Source organism: Callorhinchus milii, unplaced genomic scaffold, assembly GCF_018977255.1.
Source record: "Callorhinchus milii isolate IMCB2004 unplaced genomic scaffold, IMCB_Cmil_1.0 Scaffold4, whole genome shotgun sequence".
In the NCBI taxonomy this organism is placed as follows: Eukaryota; Metazoa; Chordata; class Chondrichthyes; order Chimaeriformes; family Callorhinchidae; genus Callorhinchus; species Callorhinchus milii.
Window position 1 is genome coordinate 78303899 of NW_024704745.1, and position 20792 is coordinate 78324690.

Here is a 20792-nt window from a genome sequence, read left to right on the forward strand (position 1 = left end):
CTGATTTTGCGAAGTTATAAATGCTGAATGTGGTTTGTGAAGACTGTGTCATTGCCATCATACTGAACAGGTAATACAGCGTAGCAATACAAGAAATAAACATTGTCCAAGATCAACCCAAGCCATTGCACTGAAAATAAATAATAACAATAATAATAATCCTTGCATTTGATATAGCGCCTTGTCACATCTTCAAGACATCTCAAAATGCTTCACAGATACTGTTAAGCCAATTGGGCACTGCAGTGTCCCAAAAACAGTTGTGAATTGAAAATAAAATACAGTTGTAATGCAACCTTATAAACTGGGATTAGTGGTTGAATTGATGCCTGGTTAACAGATTACATTTCTCGACTGGCATTTGTCAAAGATAATAAAGCAAAAGGGATTGTAAGCAACAAAAATAGTACATCTTTTCAACAAAAGCAGCATAGGGCATGGAATGCGCTATATGTTGTTGTCATTATTGTTATTGAAGTACATTGAGCAGGAGTTCAGGAGCAGGAGATAGAAAGTGTTAAACCATTATGGGTTGTGACTTCCTGCTAATATCCATTGTGAAAATTAATTAATTTTTCTTAAGACTCGCCTAGTTAAATGTTAAACCAGATAGTGAAAGTAACAAAAGATGAGGTGTCTGTGAGCTGAAATCAAACAGTCTTTAAAAGAAAGCTTGATATAATAATCCTTGCATTTGACATAGTACCTCATGCCATTGAAGCACTTTGAGACGTCTCAACGATGTGATAAGCTGCTATATCAAATGCAAGGAGTTAATATTATTATTATTGAATCATCATTATAGTAGGGGACAACGACATGGCAGAGTCATTAAACAAGTACTTTGCGACTGTCTTCACCTTAGAAGACACTGAAAACCTACCAAGAATAGAGGAGAACCAAGAAGACAATGTTAGAGAGCAACTTGGGGAAATTAATATTAGTAAAGAAATGGTTTTATGTAAATTGTCAGGTCTTAAAACTGATGAATCCCCTGGACCTGATGGCCTACATCCTAGGGTTTTAAAAGAGGCGGCTACTGAGATAGTGGATGGCTTGTCTTTGATCTTCCAAAATTCTCTGGATTCTGGAACGGTTCCCATTGATTTGAAGATTGCAAACGTCACACCACTATTTAAGAAGGGTGGGAGAGAAAAGATGGGGAACTACAGACCGGTTAGTCTGACTTCAGTGGTAGGGAAAATTCTTGAGTCCTTAATTAAGGATGTCGTTATGGGATTCCTGGAAGACCATAACAAGATTAGGCAGAGTCAACATGGCTTTACAAAAGGGAAGTCATGCTTAACTAATCTTTTAGAGTTTTTTGAAGATGTATCTGCAGGTTAGATAGGGGGGAACCAGTAGATGTAGTATATTTAGATTTTAAGAAGGCATTTGACAAAGTGCCACACAAAAGGCTATTGCACAAGGTTAAGGCCCACGGGATTAATGGGAACATATTAGCATGGATTGAAGAGTGGGTAACGGGTAGAAAACAGAGAGTAGGGATAAACGGGTCATTCTCGAATTGGCAGGATGTGACTAGTGGAGTGCCACAAGGATCAGTGCTGGGCCTCAGCTATTTACAATTTACATCAATGATCTGGAGGAGGACATTGAATGTAACGTATCTAAATTCGCGGATGACACTAAACTCGGTGGGAGAGTAAGCTCTGAGGATGATGCAAAAAGATTGCAACGGGATATAGATAGGCGAGAGGAGTGGGCGAGTAGGTGGCAGATGGAATTTAATGTGGGGAAGTGTGAAGTTATTCACCTAAGTAGCAAAAATAGAAAAACAGATTATTTTCTAGAGGGGGAGAGATTAGATAGTGTTAGTGTTCAGAGGGATTTGGGTGTCCTTGTACACCAGTCTCAAAAAGTTAGTTTGCAGGTGCAGCAGCAACTGAGAAGGCGAACGGCATGTTAGCGTTCATTGCAAAAGGTTTAGAGTACAAGAGTAGGGAAGTCTTGCTGCAACTATATAGGGCCTTCGTCAAACCGCACCGAGAGTATTGTGTGCAGTTTTGGTCTCATTATTTAAAAAAGGACATACTTGCCCTGGAGGGGGTGCGGCGTAGATTCACTCGGTTAGTGCCTGGGATGAGGGGACTGACCTATGAGGAGAGGCTGAATAAACTGGGGCTGTATTCTCCAGAGTTCAGAAGAATTAAGGGAGATCTTAAGATTCTTAAAGGGCTGATAAAGTAGACACAGAGGGTCTGTTTCCCCGGTGGGAGAATCTATAACCAGGGGTCACAGTCTTAAAATTAAGGGTCAGCCTTTTAGAACAGAGTTGAGGAAACATTTCTTCACTCAGAGGGCAGTGAATTTATGGAATTCACTCCCCCAGAAGGCTGTACATGTCAGTCCTTGAACATCTTCAAGGCTGAGACTGGTAGATTTTTAAAAAACAGAGGGATTAGGGGATATGGGGAGAGGGCAGGTAATCAGAGTTAGGTCTGAAGATCAGCCATGATCTTATCAAATGGCGGGGCACAGCCTCAAGGGCCGAATGGCCTACTCCTGCTCCTAATTCTTATGTTCTTTTCTCTTTCTCTTTTCTCAAAGCACCACAGGATGTTGGCGAGAATACCAGTAGGAACTCCTTTTTCTCTTTTTCAAATAGTGGTCATGGAATCTTTAACGTCCATCTGAACACACCAATGGGACCTCGGTTTAACATCTTATTTTGAACCTCTACAATACAATGCACCCCCAGCACTATGTTGGGATGTCAGCCTAGACTCCTAAATTCCCGTTGTAGGGCTAGAACCCACCAACCTTCTGACTTGGAGGTGAGAGTGCAACTATCTAACTGAGGCATATGGTATGTGATATGAACTCATTGAACCTCAATATGGCAGGCGGGTATCAACTCTATATAAAAGCTTTATGCCCCTTCATAAAACTGGATACCACTGGAAGCTCAGCAACCAATCTCCCGAAGTAGATGATAAATAATAATAATAATAATAATAATCCTTGCATTTGAACACAGCAACACAGCAACTATGAGAGAGCCCTGCGTCTAAAATTCAATGTGTAATTTCCACACCTGGAATACATCACAAATGATTGTAATAATAATGCTTGTATTTGATATAGTGCCTTATCACGTCTTCAAGATGTCCCTCAAAATGCTCCAGAATATACTGTAAGGTGAATTGACTGTATATTTTGTGGGCAAACCGCAGCAGCCAATTGGGCACAGCAGTGCCCACAAGCAGTCATGGATTAAGTGAGCAAATTATTATTATTATTATTTATTAAGAAAGTTTTTTTTACCCATGGAAAATGATCTGCCAATTGACTAACAACTGGGTTCCTACTTACTGCTAGGGAAACAGAGGCGTGTTGAGTAAGGAAACTTGCCCTACGTTTCGCCCTGCCCGGGAATCAAACCCAGGTCCTCTTGCTTGCGAAGTCAGTGCTCTAAGCAACAACAACAACAACAAGATTCCATTTATAAAGCGCCTTTCACGTCAGGAGGACGTCGCAAGGCGCTGCACAGTTGGGTCATGACCCGAGCAGGGGGAAATGGTCAGGGTGAGGGGAGGGAAGGGAGGGAGCGAGGAGGGGGAAATGGTCAGGGTGAGGGGAGGGAAGGGAGGGAGTGAGGAGGGGGAAGAGAGTCGAGGGGGGAGCTGAAGGCACGGTCAAAGAGAAAGGTTTTGAGACCGGCCTTGAAGGAGGAAAGGGAGGAAGCGGCGAAGGCACTGGGGGATGGAGTTCCAGAGCCTCGGGGCTGAGAGGCTGAAGGCCCGACCACCGATGGTAGGGCGATTGGGGCGGGGGACGTGGAGCAGACCGGAGCCAGAGGAACGGAGGGTACGGACAGGTAGGTAGGGGGATAGTAGGTTGGAGAGGTAGGAGGGAGCAAGGCCGTGAATGGCCTTGTAGGTGAGGATGAGGATCTTGAAATCAATCCTCTGGGGGATGGGGAGCCAGTGGCTTAGCTTAGGACACCATTATCATGATCCTAACACCAATGTACAAAACTTATTAGCATAAAAAGCTAATAAAGAAGCATTGAGCTTCTAGGATGGAAGTCATCCGTGAATATGGGCATCTCATCTGGAAAGGCTGGTTCAAAACCATCAACAACTCGTGTTAAGTAGCTATACAGCTCACCATCTGCAGCAGAAAATGTTAAATTACAATATGGTGATCAGAATGGACTGTAATATTTTGCAGACATCTATCTGCAATGTCTCTGCAGGCTATTACCACACACAGAAATGTCGGCTGCCCTGATCGACTTTCCACTTGTTTATGTAGTTGACATCATTACTCAGTCACAAACATGCTCATTTAAGATCGAAATTAACCAAGCTGATCAACTGTGGAGTCCTGTAGCTTAGTGTTTAGAGCACTCGCCTCGCAAGCGAGAAGAGCTGGGTTTGATTCCCAGCAAGGCGAAACGTTGGGCAAGTTTCCTTACTTCACGCACCTGTTTACCTAGCAGGAAGTAGGAACCCGGTTATTAATCGATTGGCGGATCGCGATAATAATCCCTTTAAAAAATAAATAATAATAATTTGGTCAATCAATCCACGACTGTTGTAGGACATAGCTGTGCATAATTGGCTGCCGTACTTCGCCCACAAATATACAGTCAATTCACTTAACAGTATATTCCGTGAAGCACTTTGAGAGGTCTCAAAGACGTGCTAAGGCGCTATATCAAATTCAAGGATTAGTATTATTATTATAACTCTTCTCATTTGTCAAAGGCTTATGGTTGAAGCCATGGGTTTGGGGTCCAGGCCCCTCACAAAGTGTGAAAAAATTCCCAATTAAACTCTTATCTTCTGCAGCTCAGTTCCCAATCACTAGCTATTACAGTTTTTCCTGGCAGGCCAAAGCAGCACAAAGTAACTCCAATTCATACAAACCAGGTTTGCTTGAAATGATACTAGGATTGCTGTACAATATAAATTTATATAGCCAGGAGGACGTCTCAAAGCGCTTAATAATAATCCTTGCATTTGATATAGTGGCTTATCACATCGTTGAGACGTCTCAAAGTGCTTCACAGAATATACTGTAGAGGGAATTGACTGTATTTTGCGGGCGAAAACACTGAACACAGCTGGCTCGGCACCAGAGCCAGAGGTGGAAGATGAAGAGATTGGGGAGAGGGGAACGACGATCGAAAGCAAAGTCAAAGAAGTATGTCTTGAGACGGACCTTCAATAAGGTAAAGGAGGGAGCGAGCCAGAGGAATTCTGGGATGAGGTGAGGGAAAGTTGAGCAGGTAAATACATGGATACAGGTTTGAATGACAATTGGGAGTCAAACAAGACAGAGGTTCTACAACAGAGCCACCAATATGAGATGCCCATAATGGAGGTTGATGCTTGCACAGGAGGCAAGAAAGTGCTGAGTCAAGCAGGAGAGCCTTGCTCTGGTCTATGTTTAACTGCAGAAAGTTAGAGCTCATCCAGGTCTCGATGTCAGTCAGAACATCAGTGATCTTGGAGTCGAGTGTAGAGGCAGAAAGATAGAGTGGGGTGTTATCAACAAACGAGTGAACCCCATGTCCATAGATGATGAGACAACAATAACTTGCATTTATACAGCGCCCTTGATGCAGGGTAGCGTCGCGGAGTGCTTTACCCAGTGGGAGCATATAGAAAGTGAAGAGGAGAGGACCGAGGATAAGAGACATGAGCAACGCTGCATTGTCACTGTGCCGGCTTGGTTGGTAAAGTTTTTGCCTCGTGTGAAACTGAACCACACAGATACCATATGCTGAAAACGTGGACTGGTGCCATGAACATGTACCACATGAATCAGCACTGAGGGGAAAGGAGGGAGGGGGGGGGGGGGGGGGGGGGGGGGGGGGGGGGGGGGGGGGGGGGGGGGGGGGGGGGGGGGGGGGGGGGGGGGGGGGGGGGGGGGGGGGGGGGGGGGGGGGGGGGGAGAGAGGGTGTGGGAGGGAAGTAAAGAGGGAACACAGTATTTACTAAACTAATTCTCATTCAATTCCGAACAACTCACCAATAATTCTGAAACAAATCCCTTGTGTTCCTAGCATTGAGAATGATGCTCAGCTCCTTGGACTTTACTGCCCAGCTATGTACACAGATTTAGCAAAGGCTTTTTTCAGGAAGATAATGTTTAATCGTTTATCAATTTTACCAATTCACAATATACGGTAGGCAAGTGGGAGAAAAGGATATGTGGCGAAAATGCAAAGCAAAATACAAAATTCTATTTTGGAGGGGGTTATCACCTCTCAAATAACAACAACTAATAACAACAACTTGCATTAATATAGCGCCCCTCACGCAGGGTAGCGTCCCAGAGCGCTTGACAATGTCGGAGCACGAGCCTAATTAAGGGGGATGCTGTGCGCAATTGGCTGCTGTGTTTCATCCATTAAACGCAGCCAATTCACCTTACAGTAAATTCTGTGAAGCGCTTTTTAGATATCTCAACGACATGATAAAGCGCTTTATAAAATACAGGGATTATTATTATCATCAACATTAGCTGAAACACCAATGGAAAATACATTTATATGTAAGACCATTAACATATAGCACTTCTTTAGCAATGCAGATGATGAATGAACATTCTGAACTTCTGATTAAAAACTGGGGGAAGTAAGGGGGGGGAGGGGGATGAACACTCATTTATAGAGGATGTGCTATAGAGAGATTTTTAAATTAATCTTGGTTCAGATCTTTCAGATGTGCCTGTCATATATCAGCACTTCCCATCAGGAGTGTAGTCAGAGTAATCAAAGCTGAACATAGCAGCTCAGAGCTGCACCATCCAAGCACTGGTTTCATTATCCATCCACAAAGCAACAGCAAAGGAATGACACTATTCAGTTTCGTTGGAGCGGTGCTGTGGAACTACTTGAATGCATCTGTTAACAGCACATTAAAGATAAAAGTATTACACTCACAGGGGGCAGGGAGGAGGGGGAAGAAAGAGTGCTGGTGGAGTGTACAAGGCCACTATCAAAGCAGCGAGACCCTGGGTTCTTTGTGAGCAGCAAGAAAATGATTGGCAGATGCACACAGCAAAGAAAAATCAACTGAGCAAACAAGACATCCATCGCAAGCTGTCTGTGGTCATTCTGGACAGGAAAACCATTAGCAGCCAGCCACGCTTCAACAGCAGGGGTGAGTTTTACGTTAGCTCTTCCTTTTAATCCCGATTGCTTTAGGTGAATTACGCGAAAGTGTATTAACAAGCAAACAAGAAGCATGATAGCTGCTTTTTTTCTCTCCACGCTGTACATTGTCTCATTAATGTTTCATTCACGTGGAAGCTTATTTTAAGGCTCAAAACTCGATTTAAAAACAATGGTGGAATTGGAACAAAAAAGGCTCTAAATCGCACTGATTAATGCAGTATTTTTGATGATTTGCACAGTCAGCTCAAGTTTCAGTGCACCAAGCTGTAGGTTTTATGAGCTGGTAAATTGTCTGTTAGATTGATGCACATTTCATATCTGTTTTGAGAGCGCTATTTTCTGCAAACAACTGGGCTGAAGGGGTTCTTACTAGCAGGCGTTTCTAACAAATTACGTTTTCTATTTGCATTTAGTCTTCAACAGAAGCAGAAGACTAATCTGCAGAACAGGGAGAGGAAATCGCTCATAATTAATATTTCTCAATTAATCCAATGCTGATATTGTGGTTTGTGCCGAAGTTATTTATTCTTGCAGCTTGTTGAGACAGGACAAAACTAACACTGCAATATCCTTAAATAGGAAACTTATAATAATATATGGGCGAAATGTGGCTGCCAATTGCGCACAATTAAATAAAATTGATAAAACAATTGCACACAGAGTATTTGTGGGTTAAAACATTCATCAATCAATTCCCATTAATCTCTACAGAACAGGGAGCTTTTTGTTAAATGTGTTGTATATTTTCTGAACCGTTTAGAAATATCTTATTTCGTTTCACTACTCTGTGTCTTCAATGGAGTGGGGGCGGGTGAGAAACGTAGAGAACCGAACAGAAACTCATTGAATCTGAGGATCCTCAAGCTAAAACCGATTTACATTAAAAAACAGAAAATCATTGAATTCTCACCAGTCAACGTGTCTGATTACAAGATAATTAAATGTCACCTTTTGACACCGACTCTCTCAATAATAAAACACTGCTTAAATATTTTAAATATTATGTACATTAACTATTAACATAAAGCTCTGGTAATTACCAATCAGTTCATTTCATGGGGTTAAGCCTGATGATGCACACACAAATGCTTCCTTAATCTGAGTAAAAGATTTAAATATAAAAGCTGTGGATCTAATCATGCACATTTTAATAACTAACCAATAAAATGAACATATTAGAAAGGGCACTTCAAAGCTGTACAATAAGATACCGCTCAAACGGTTTGTTACTGAGTGTAAACCTAAATGCAAATGTTGAGCGCGTTATTACACAGCCATGAACATACTTCTGTTACCATAATAATAATAATCCTTTCATTTGATACAGCGCCTTATCATGACTTCAAGACATCTCAAAGCACTTAACAGAATATACTATAAAGTGAACTGACTATATATTTTATGGACGAAATGTGCAAATGCGCAAAGCCAATTTTGCAGAGCAATGTCCTACAAATAGTCGTGGATTGAGTGACCACATTTATTTATTTTTTTGAAGGGATTATTATCCCTGGAAAAGCGATCCGCCAATCAACTAACAACCAAGTTCCTACTTATACTAAGATTCCACAGGTCTCAGTTAACTACTGTGATACCTCGCTCAAGGGGCCACCCCCATCCTTTGTGTGCAAGTGAAGACAAAGATTAACGGCAGACTAAACTGACCGTTCAGAGTCTCTACAACTAACGGCACAAAACTTTTCTCCCCAATTATGTTAATGTCTCATCTTCTTTCTCTCGGCGCTCTCTCGCTCTCCTTTTGGCAAATGTCTATCAAACATCCTTAAAATAAGTGAATCTACAATTGCATTTCTCCAAACAAAAAATACAAGATAAGAGAAAAGTGACAGCAACTTGCACTTCTATAAAACCTTTCTCATGGGATGAGGGTTTCAGAGATGACAGAATGCACTGAGCATCCAGAAAAGATGTTTACATGAATATTTATTTTTTTATTACAGGATACTGCAATTCCGAGAGATGAGTAGCGGAGACGCTGTAAATTTGTAGATACATTCCTTGGACAATCCTTCCACTGGACACCAAGATAAACATGCTGTGGTAGAAGAACTTAAAAGTTGCTAATTATCCCTCTCTGAGTCAAATAATAAAGGTATAAAAACATACTTAAGACTGAATCACACAATGGGCATTGCCGTACAAAACATCTCTTCCACCTCTGCAATAGTGAAATGGCCCTCTGCTGTTCACTGTGCAGATGACTTTTACAGCATCATGTACCATCCCAACTGGAACACTCTACTATCCAGCTATTCAAGGAAAACCTTTCAGAAAGAGCAGAGAGTACCAATCAGTCAGAACTGGCTCACCATCGAGAATCTGACCCCACTGACCACATACATCCTGTGTGTGACCTGCCAGCCAGCTAACCCTTCAAATGATCAATGCACAATCTTCAACACAATGTCCCAAGAGACTGCAGCAGTGAGGAGCAAGAAGAAGGACTTAGCTATGGGCATCTGGCTGACCAGCAGTGTACTTCTCCTCATCATCGCTGGAACACTGCTCTATGGCTGTATCCACGTGTGGTGCCGCAAGAGGCAGGAACAGGCTGAAGGTTTCAGCATCAGTTCGGATCAGGAGAGAACGCAGGCTTGGAAGACAACCATAATGGAAACAGCCTTGAGAAATGATGTGCCTTGCAACACTGCTCTCAACGTGGGCAGCAGGAGCAGACAGGATACTCAGCTGGGGACTGTAACTGAAAATCCTTTCATTTCAAATTCAATAGAGACAACACCAATGAATATGGACAAGAAACTAGCTGCAAGTTGTAAGAATAATGGATGATGGTCAAAACTAGGGAACTTAATTCTGATGCAGCATCACATTGTTATACTGTCACAGCTCCACATTTCATTCAGATGCTCTTAGGATTTTAATGTTTCAGATGACTGTCTGGTGTGAACCTTTGCAACTCTGGTGAAAACTTTTGACTGTCTAGCGCCTTGGGACACCTTCTCGACGTGAAAGAAAATGTTGTTCTTCTAGAAGGAGTTTATTTTTCATGTTCAGTTGATGCTTGTACAAATTTCTATCAATTCGTCTGAAAACGTACCAATTGTGTGGTGAGGTGCTCGATGTTTCATTCTCTTGTGTTCAAGCAAATGTAATCTTTGTGGAGTGAGCTCATTCCGGCATTAACCTTCAGCTTTGGTGTTAAATGTTAAATTGTAAGCATGAATAATAACATTAATAAAAACAAAAAAGTTTATTGAAAACTACCATAGAACATGAACTAAAATGTGTAAACATGGTGTCATGGAGAATGACTGATGCGGTGGGTTAGAATCATAGAATGTCACAGCTCAGAAACATGCAATTCAAGCCACTAATTCTATTTGATTATAATAATAATCCTTACACCGCTTTATCATGTTTCCGAGACGTCTCAAAATATATTGTGAAGTGAATTGACTATATTTTTGGGGGCGAAACGCAGCAGCTAATTGCATACAGCAATGTCCCACAAACAGTGGTGGACTGAGTGATCAAATTATTTTTTTTAATAATAATTATTCACAACTCATCTCACCTAATTCGATTCTTGCTTGATCCCCTTACCCTTTATTATTTTTTAAGCATATGTCTAATTCTTGGTTTAAAGAATGTACAAAGTCTGCTTATGATGCTCTTTTGGGGGTGTGAATGAAAGCACATTTCTGAGACACTGTTAGAGGCAATTGTACACTGCATCCGACTAATGTTATACAGGACACTGAAGGGTGTAACTTTTACACACCGAAAAGAAAACTTTTTTGTCATTCTTTACATGAACCAGCAAACAAAATGTACTTCCCTTTCCACCGCTTTCTAAATAAAATCTAGTTTGTAACATTGCATTTGCTGCAATATCACCCTGTTACATTTTCATAGCAGGCAGTTCCAAGCATTCAACCAGCCCAAGAACAGATCAATTCTAATCCTTGCATTTTATGTAGTTCTGACCATGTATTTTCTCCCCCACATTCAAGCCATCACCCGCTCTGCCTTCCTCACCTCTGTCCGACTCCGCCACTACCTCACCCCTCAGGCGCTGAAAGTCTTGTTCATACCTTCATCACCTCCAGGCTCAACTATGCAAACCCCCTGCTTGTCGGCCTTCCCAACTCCTCCCTCGACAGCTGCAGACAATCCAGAATCCTGCAGCCCGTGTCCTCTCCCGCACCAAACTCCGTGACCCCATCTCCCCCACTCTCACCCAACTCCACTGGTTCCCTATCCTTCAGAGGATCCAATTCAAGATCCTGGTCCTCACATACAAAGCCCTTCATGGCCTCACCCCACCCTACCTCTGCCACCTCCTAACCCACTACCAACCCGCCGACTCCCTCCGCTCAGCCGGCTCTGGCTGCTCCACGTCCCCCGACCCACCCACCCCATCAATGGCGGGAGAGCGTTCAGCCACTCTGCCCCGAACCTCTGGAACTCCATCCTCCCAATCACTCCGCCTCGACCCTCCTTAGCCTCCTTCAAGTTCCGCCTCAAGACCCTCCTCTTCGACCATGTGCATTAGCATAGTCAATGCCACCCCCCTTCACCTCCCCTCCCTTTCCGACCCCAGCTCGGGTCTGAAATGCTATACTCTGTCCAGCGCCTTGGAACAACTTCCTGACGTGAAAGGCACTATCCAAATGTAATCTTGTTATTGTTGTCATCAAAAGGTCTCAAAACAAGAATTACTGTAAGATGTAGGGACTGTGCAGTTGTAGGTAAACTGCAATTACAGTCTAAGGATTAAAGCTTCTATAGTCTCGATTTCAGGACCACTGCTGTTTGCCTGCCTGTCAGATATCAAGTGTGTAGATGAGCTCTCACTTTCTCCAGTTAAATAAGACTGTGACTCCTGCTCAACGCCTGTCAATGCCTTCGCACCTCAGGCGCTGACAGCATCAAAGTGCGCACATTCCACCTCACAGAGCTGAAGCCGAACCTCAGTGGCATATTCCACTGACAACTGACCTTCAAACCCTACATGTGTGCGCCTTCCCCTCAACTGTCCCTCACTTCCATAACATTGTCAGCCTCAGCACTACCTTTCCCCCCAACCCCTGAGCAGCCAAGATCCTCTTCCAAGCTTTTATCATGCCCCGGCTTGACTATGCTAATGCACTGCTCCCCAGATTCTCCAGCTCTTTCCTAACAGACTGCAAACTATTCAAAACTTTGTAGCCTTTGTGTCTTGTCCTTTGTGGAGTCCTTTAGCTCAGTGGGTGAAGTCCTGTAGCTCAGTGATTAGAGCACTCGCTTTGCAAGTGAGAGACCTGAGGATGACACCCAACTCTACCTTTCCTCCTCTATTCTCAACTCCACGACCACCGATGTCCTGACAGCTGTCTGTCCGACATCGAGTCCTGGACGAGAGACAACTTTCTTCAGCTCAACTCCTCACATCTGAAGGTGGGAGAGGTTTTAGGGGCCGGTAGAGGAGGAGGATTTTAAGGGAGAGGAATGAGGGGTGGGAGAGGGTGAGGTGCTCAAAGGAGGGGAAAGAGCCAGTGGAGTAAGGGGATAGGGCAAGTGGTGTCCTTGAGATAAGGGCAACACCACCGCCACGGCGGTTGGGGCGGGGGATGTGGTGGGAGGTGTAGCCGGGTGGTGTGGCTTTAGTGAGGGGGAAGGTGTCGCCTGGGGTGAGCCAGGTTTCTGTTAAACAGATTCAATAGTATCTTTGAAACTAGTGTTGAAACAGATTCAATAGTATCTTTGAAAAGGGATTTGAATAGATACGTGAAAAGAAAAAAAGTTGCAAGGCTATAGGGAAAGAGTGGGAGAGTGTGACTAGTTGGATAGCTCTTTCAAAGAGCCGACACAGGCACGATCAGCTGAATGGCCCTCTCTTTGTGCTGTAAGATTCTATGAATTCTTTATGGATAAAGTACTTTGAGGCATTAAGATATTGAATACAAATATTCAATGGGTAAGAACTACAGTAGATGTGATGGCAGCCGAATCACTGCGGCAGATTCACAAAGTAGATTAAACGGCACCAACAAAGGGAAGCCGTACTTTCACTTACTGATTCTGCACGGTGTGTATAAAAGATGGTGATACCATCATCTGGTCTTTGTTTTTCCGACATCTATGGCTCGCAACATATCGACTCAGGGGAGAAAGCCACACACTTTACAACAGCGAGTGGAAGTGATTCGCATTCATGAAGAGACACAGAAGAACCTGTATTAACTTGTACTCGGTTGTATTTTGTGTGGACATTTCAACTGTATATTTAATTTATGGGTTTGTACGTACACCAAATTTTTCTTTCCACTTGGAAGTTCTGCACACACCAACGATCCCTGACTCAGAGGCCACCTTTATACAAAGGCCACTTTGGCCCAGTGCCGAGACATTGTTGAAGGTTTGACTATACTTTCTTACAGGTAGCAACAAAAACAAGAACAACTAATATTCTGCACTACAGTGGTCAAGTTTAGAATTTCTCAATTCACAATCTCAACTAAACAGATGAGGTTGGGTGAACTATGAAAAAGGCAGGGATTTATCAATACGTCAAATGTCATAGATCAATAATCACTATTCATTGCAAGAAACACTGACAAGAAAGTTGCAGACAACAGATGTTTCAGGCAATCAATGAGAAGTCCTTGAATCAAAAATTCTGCCGATATAAGGGGAATGTACATTTTTATACCAGTGATGCAACATGGGGAACAGAAGTCAGTTTGCCCCCCCTAATCTCTTCAAAAATAAGATATGGAATACAGATTCACAATGAGTAGGAATATAAATCACAGTAGGTAATGGCAGCTGAGTCATTCATTTCTAACCACAGGTAAAACTGTGGCAAAGAAAAAACTTTTGAGGCAACTCTTTCTCCAGGTATAAACATACCAATTGTATGAACTACAGCTACACGTTTCTTTAAGATCCTGGTGAATTTTAATTAAACTTTTACAACCACTAACAGTTGTGACCTTCAATTCTCAAAATCTGAAGCTATATTGTGTTGAGTAATGGAAGACTCATTTACATCCCACTTAAATACTTTTCCAATGCCCTCCTCACTGGTCTCCCAAGCTCCACAGGCTGCAACTTATCCAAAACCTTATCACCTGCATTCTCATCTGCTCCAAACTCTGCACACCCATCACCCCAATCCTCACCCTACTGACTCCCAGCGAGGATGGATTCAAGGTGCTTACTTATAAATTCATCCACTCCCTTCCGCCTCCTTACCTCTCTGTTCTCCTCCTCCTTACTCCTCCACTCACTCCCTCCACTCAGCTAACTGGGACTTGCTGCACTTCCCCATCATATCCATGCCACCATTGGTGACTGAGCCTTCAGTTCCTACACCACTAATCTCCCTTTCCATTCTCTCACCTCTCTGTCTTTCATTAAATCCCACTTCAAATCCTACCTATTTGAATGCGCCTACGGCCACCTCCACATTGCTCATTGTCCAACTATGCCCCTGTAAATCACTCTGAGACATTACCCTACATGAAAGGCACTATATATATTATATATATATATATACACACCAGTTGTTGTAGTAATACGATACCACCAATGAGCCATAGAGGTTTACATCAAAGAAGAAGGCCATTTGGCCAATTGTGAATACCCTGTCTCTTTTCTTTGGTCAGCCGGGTGTCTAGAGCATGCAAAAATCCATCACCATGCTTACATGTTTTGAGTATCCAAACCAGACAGAATTCCATTCATGCCACCTACACATGCAAATTTCCATGCACTACCTGCTAAGCTTCTGGTATTTCTCCAGCTGGAAACACTACCTGTTAGGTCATTGGTTTACAAGGTTTACAAGGAGCTGAGTGGGAAGAAGACCTTAATTGGGTTTAGACTAAAGTGGTTACTTTCATTTGTCAAGATTTCTTTCTTCTCAAATGGGGATTCACAGAGGGAAGCCACTTCAACAGTTAAATACTTGTAAGCAACACAATGGGCAGCAACCTAAAAACAACTGTTAATGATCAAACCCTAGCACAATGCAGAATGTACCAACCTTGGTCCCATATAGGTATTGTGGCTGTGCATTTGGTTGCTTGTCTCTTTGAAACTCCTGAGAGAATGGCAGTACGGTGCGCACAAACCTGAGAGAAAAATGAGAAGTACACTGAAAGACATGCCTTTTATAACCAAAATAACACTGTGCAGGCCATGTTCAGAAGCAAAAAGACCATTTAAAAATAATCGCCATGTTAAATAATTATCACACAATCTTTATAGTGTGTTTATACAGAACAATCTATATATGAGCATCTGGCATTGATCTAAAGCACACCAACCATTTTATATCAAAATATGCACAACACATTTTACACTGCTTTTTTAAACAAAAAGAGAAGATTGAGAGGAGATACGATTGCTGTCCTTAATATTCTAAAGGGGTTAGACATGCAGATCATGATAGGCTGTTTCAACTTGTCCAGAATTGTAAAACCAGATGAAACGGCCTGCGATTGAAGGGGATAAATTCAGAACGAATCTATGCAAACACTATTTCAGTGAGCGAATAGTGAACCTGTGGAACAGGCTCCCGAGGGAGATGGTTGAAGCAGGAAATGTTGATTCCTTCAAACACAGATTAGATATTTTTCTTTTGGAAAAAACATTATGTGATATAGTACATAGGGAGTTTGAGACATATAATAATAATCCTTGCATTTGATATAGCGCTTTTCACGTCGGGAGGACGTCCCAAAGCGCTTCACAGAACACACTGTAAAGTGAATTGACTGTATATTTGTGGACGAATGCGACAGCCAATTGCGCACAGCAATGTCCCACAAACAGTCGTAGATTGAAAATGACCAATTTATTATTGTTTTTGGTTTTGGAGGGATTATTATTAGGCTCTGTGTGGAGTAAGGAAACTTGTCCAAGGTTTCGCCCTCTGCCTGGAATTGAACTCAGGTCTCGCTTGCAAAGCGAGTGCTCTAACCAATGAGCTACAGGACTCCGACATATGTGCATGCGACTGCCAGGAAGGTAGAAGGCGAACTAAATGGACTTTAGTCCTTTTTTCTTATGTTCTGATGTAAAAAGTTTTAAATCTGGTTCAGTCCTCAGCCTGTGCTGAGGTTGCTGATCTAAGTTAAGGGCACTAATAATTGGTCTTGGGTGGCAAGAAAAAAGAAACAGTCAGGGTATCTGCTTCTATTCCAGACCTGGAGAAATTAGGTGTGAAGACAGGACGAGGATTGGATGTTTAGAGGCTCAGCCTCAGAATTATTGTCTTAAGATGTAGAATTGAGCAGAACTTTGAAAAAGTGTTCAAATGAGTCCACATTTAGAAGCCGGTTTCTTTTTAATACTTTAGAAAGATGATTTTCAAATTAAGACTGAATTTTCCATAAGTTAGTCCGAACTTCTGTTTTATGATGATGGTTTTAAGGCTAAAATTGAGACATTTAAGCTCTCTTGAATATTCAGTGCTCTGCTTAAATGTTAGGAAGCAGTACATTGGCACCTCAGGGCAACAGTGTGTCTCATTACAGATCCAGAATGAACATATGGTCTAAATCATAATAAACAGAATCTAAAAGGAGAAGATCACAGGGGCTAGACAGAAGCTTCAGTGACTAGGCTGGAATAAGATTTGGTGTTAAGTACGTAATTACTTTGCGTCAAGACAAATTAACATTGGTCGGTCTCAAATGACATTTCTCATGGATCACTGACGGATGAATGATAAGAAAATACACTGAATGGCTCAGACAAAAAACTTTGAAGACTGAAGACTGCTTCAGCTTTTAACCCCTGCAATATATAATACAGATTCAAATGATTTACTGACAGACGATTCAAGACCCTGTAATTGTCGTCACCTGGTAACTCGAAGCTCATTACAAATACAGTAGATCAGCTAAAGCCCATCTGCTTGGTCGATGCAGTGCTCAGTAACAGGCTGGTTTTGTATTAGTCCTGCCAGCCTAACTTTTACATTCCAAATTCGGAACCAACTTCCACAGGTAACTATAGGGTGACCAAAAAGCCATGATACGATTAGATTGTCTACTAAGTCTTAAAGAAATTATATTTTTGTTCAGATGATAGTTTGGATATCACGATTTTTTGGTCCCCCTGTAGAAGTGAAAACTGGTCACATTTCCTGCTGCTAAATATCTGTGTACCCTTTTCAGAGTCGATTTCCCACTGCTTCTGGAGCATGCAGATGAGTAGCTACAAAAGAGGAATGTTAGAGCGAAAGAATGTCATTGCACTCCATACAAGTTTATTTTTGTGAAGGCACATTGCTGTTGTACGCTTTATGCACGCTTGAAAACCTCAGAGTTTTTTTCTCACTGACCACCGATCTAAAATAACAGCAGCGGAATCAAGAAAAAAATGCACCTGCGATTCAGGCACATCTTCCGGCCTCCAGGGTGACATTATTTCAGCATTGGTGTTGAGGGCAAAAGCTGCCATCCATCCCACAGACAGGAAGGGACGAATGATCTGTTGCTGTGCTCATCTCCTTCGAGGCCCGTCTCAAGACCTTCCTCTTTGACCATGCCTTCGCCCCCTCAAACCTCTTGATTCCAACCCCCAGTTCGGGTGCTAATCCTTAACTGTCCAGAGCCTTGGGGTCCTTCCGACGTGAAAGGCGCGATATAAATGTCATTTTTTGTTGTGCTGCTACACTCCATGGTTCTAAATGGAAGTTTTTTTTTTAAAAAAAACGAAAAGCTAAAATCTGTGTAATTTTGGTGGCTGACTGGATCTCAATGTCTATGCACCTCATCACTTAACCTCTAGTTGTACTCTTTTATGGAGTGACGCCAGAGCAACTGGTGGGGGAAGGAGAGTGTAGCCATCAAAGTATGTTACAAAAAAAAAAGCCCTAAGAATATGAGTTGCATGTTCTAAGCATCACCTCCTAATTTGTGCTAATTTTATTTTGAATCTGCGCAGGTGTGAAAATAAAAAATTACAAGATGATGGATTACCTTTCAGAACTGAAAGCCCAGTAATAAATATTTATACACCACTACCTCATTACAGCCAAATTACAAAAAACACAATGTGACTCAACTGAAATGGCTTGGCTCCTTCCATTTATTTTGTTTGGCAGCTAGCTTTTAAATTAAGATTCTTAGCAAAACATTAATCAACGATTTAAATATCAAACCTCTGTGTAGAGCCATTGTAGCAGTAGTTTGGAAGGAAATCGTAATTCAGTTCCCAGAAGACGTGTAGAGTTATTCTTCCATATGGTGCAGAGACGTTGTGGTTGGCCTCTCTGAACATAGCATTAAAACTGTCCAAGGTCAGGTATTTGCTGAGCAGTTTGTGACTCATGCAATTGACTTCAAGCAGACCATCAAGCTCCTATAAATCAAAACCAGAAGACAAAGTAAATCCCCAAGGTAACAAAATCCCATTTAATCATGTTGTAGCCAACCGACCCATTTCAATTCAGCCATAACCTTCCAATAATAATAATCCTTGCATTTGCGCCTTATCACGTCGTTGAGATGTCTCAAAGCGTTTCACAGAATATACTGCGCAGTAGATCGACTGTGTATTTTGTAGGAGAGATGCGGAAGCCAATTATGTACAGCAGTGTCACTTCCAGTTTGCTGTACATGGGCAAAGAGTGAAGTGACATCAGCAGCGGCCGGGGTGACCTGGAAATTTGCATTTTAGTGCAAAAGTCAGCATGTAGAAAGTGTGCATTTACAGTGAATGGAGTCCATGGTGCAAAGTCTTGATAACCAAATTTGACCTATAAAGAAGCACATTAAAACAAAGTTGCAGTGTACTTCCCTGCTTTCAGTTCTACAGAACATCACCAATGCTATCTAATGATTCTATGTTAACTGGTGCCCATTTATCTTGTACTTGTTGTCCTTCAGTCAACCAGCACATATAATATAATAGTTAGCCTGGGAAAACCTATTTAATCTCCACTTCGAGCTCTAGGGGCTGATTTAAGGTAGGAGAATTATAACTGTATTAGATTTTTTGCATTCATTAGTTACTTAGAGCAAGTCATGGATGGCAGAAGAATTTCCTCATACAGCATTTTCCTTTACAAAATGAACTTTTTCCGTCTAATAAAAACACACAATTTAATTATTTTTAACATCTGGTTGCTCAGGTGGACGTTAAGGATCCAAAGGCATTATTCAAAAAGAGAAGGGAGTTTGCCTCTCCCAGTGTCCTGGCCAGCAATCCCCAAATAAAATTGGCATTCTGTTTGTGGAACACTGTCGTGTGCAAATAGGCTGCTACATTCGCCCACAAAACACAGTCACTCCACTTTACAATATGTTCTGTGAAGCAGATGTTCTGTGACATCCTCCACACGTGAAAGACACTCGACCAAATGTCAGGTTTTTTTTAAAAAAGAAAAATTAAAGGCAAGATTTCTTTTATTCAGTTTTGTCTTCAAAGTTAAATCTCTGCTTAAAGTAGCCCTTGGCTACAACAGACAGTCCTCCTGAAATATTTGGTCATAAACAGGGCCACAGGATTAGGCTTATAATAATAATGTGATATTAATAATAATCCTTGCATTTGATACAGCGCCTTATCACGTCTTCAAGACATCTCAAAGCGCTTCACAGAAAATACTGTAAAGTGAACTGAGTATATTTTGTGGACAAAACGCGCAATTGCGCAATTCCAATTGCGCATAGCAGTGTCCTGCAAATACTCGTGAATTGAGTGACCAATTTTTTTTTATTTGAAACGCAGGAGCCAATTGCGCACAGTATATTTTAATAGAAAATACTGCCATCTGCGGATTTTCTACATTGTCGTGGAGCGGAGGAGAGTGCAGCGAATTCCCCGAAAAAATTGTGGCCGCACTTTTCTATCGGCCCAGGTTATAAATTTGCAAGCAAATAGATCTGAATGCAACCCAGAGCCATAGCAGATGCAGCCAAACAAACAAAATGCAGCATTAGTGTTTACAAACAGATGGGGGCAAACAATGTGCTGTGATAAACTTCCTCTCTGACAAATTATAAACGGCTTCATTAGCAGAACGGAGAAGCATCACAAATGAATTTGAATGCAAATTTACAAGAATCATTATAACATCTTCAAATTGGGAAGTGAGAACACAGCATACATGGACAAGAGGAGCCTGTGACATGCCAGGTTTTTTCCAGTAAAACAAGCAAGCAGCTAATGAGGAAGAAAGCCCTGAGCAAGATCTGCATATCATTGTTGTGATATAATATGAATCTCATCACTCAATCCACGACTGTTTGTGGGACACTGCTGTGCGTAATTGGCTGCCATGTTTTGCCCAGAAAATAGTCTTTACCATATATTCTGTGAAATGCTTTGAGACGTCTCAACGACGTGATAAGGCGCTGCATCAATTACAAGAATTATTATTATCATGTGATATTTTAATAGTCAGCTGCGGATTTTTTATTTGGGGGAAAAATTGCCAAGAAAATTTTAATATTACAGTTTGTCAAATAGCTTGTTAACTACTAGCTTTGTAATTTAGGTGCTAGAAGTTTTTTTTTAAATAAAAGTACTTTTTCTCTCCTCTCACTTTCTCATTCCCACAGCCAACTTGATCAGTGCCGATCTACTGGCTTCATCAATGACGTTGTAAAACATTCATGGACAACACACAAGCACACTCGAGAGAGGAGGA

At 41.9% G+C, this 20792-nt stretch overlaps 1 protein-coding gene across 2 annotated transcripts in view; it reads right to left on the reverse strand.

The window, feature by feature from the left end:
- The window catches only part of cyfip1 (cytoplasmic FMR1 interacting protein 1), a 97369-nt gene that overhangs the window by 26518 nt on the left and 50059 nt on the right, over window positions 1–20792 (reverse strand). For both annotated transcript variants that reach the window (XM_007891098.2, XM_007891101.2), the window contains exons 22-23: window positions 18300–18499; window positions 15171–15258 (exon numbers count right to left, since the gene is read on the reverse strand). In XM_007891098.2, coding sequence (XP_007889289.1) covers window positions 15171–15258; window positions 18300–18499 — 288 coding nt within the window. The remainder of the gene's footprint in view (window positions 1–15170; window positions 15259–18299; window positions 18500–20792) is intronic.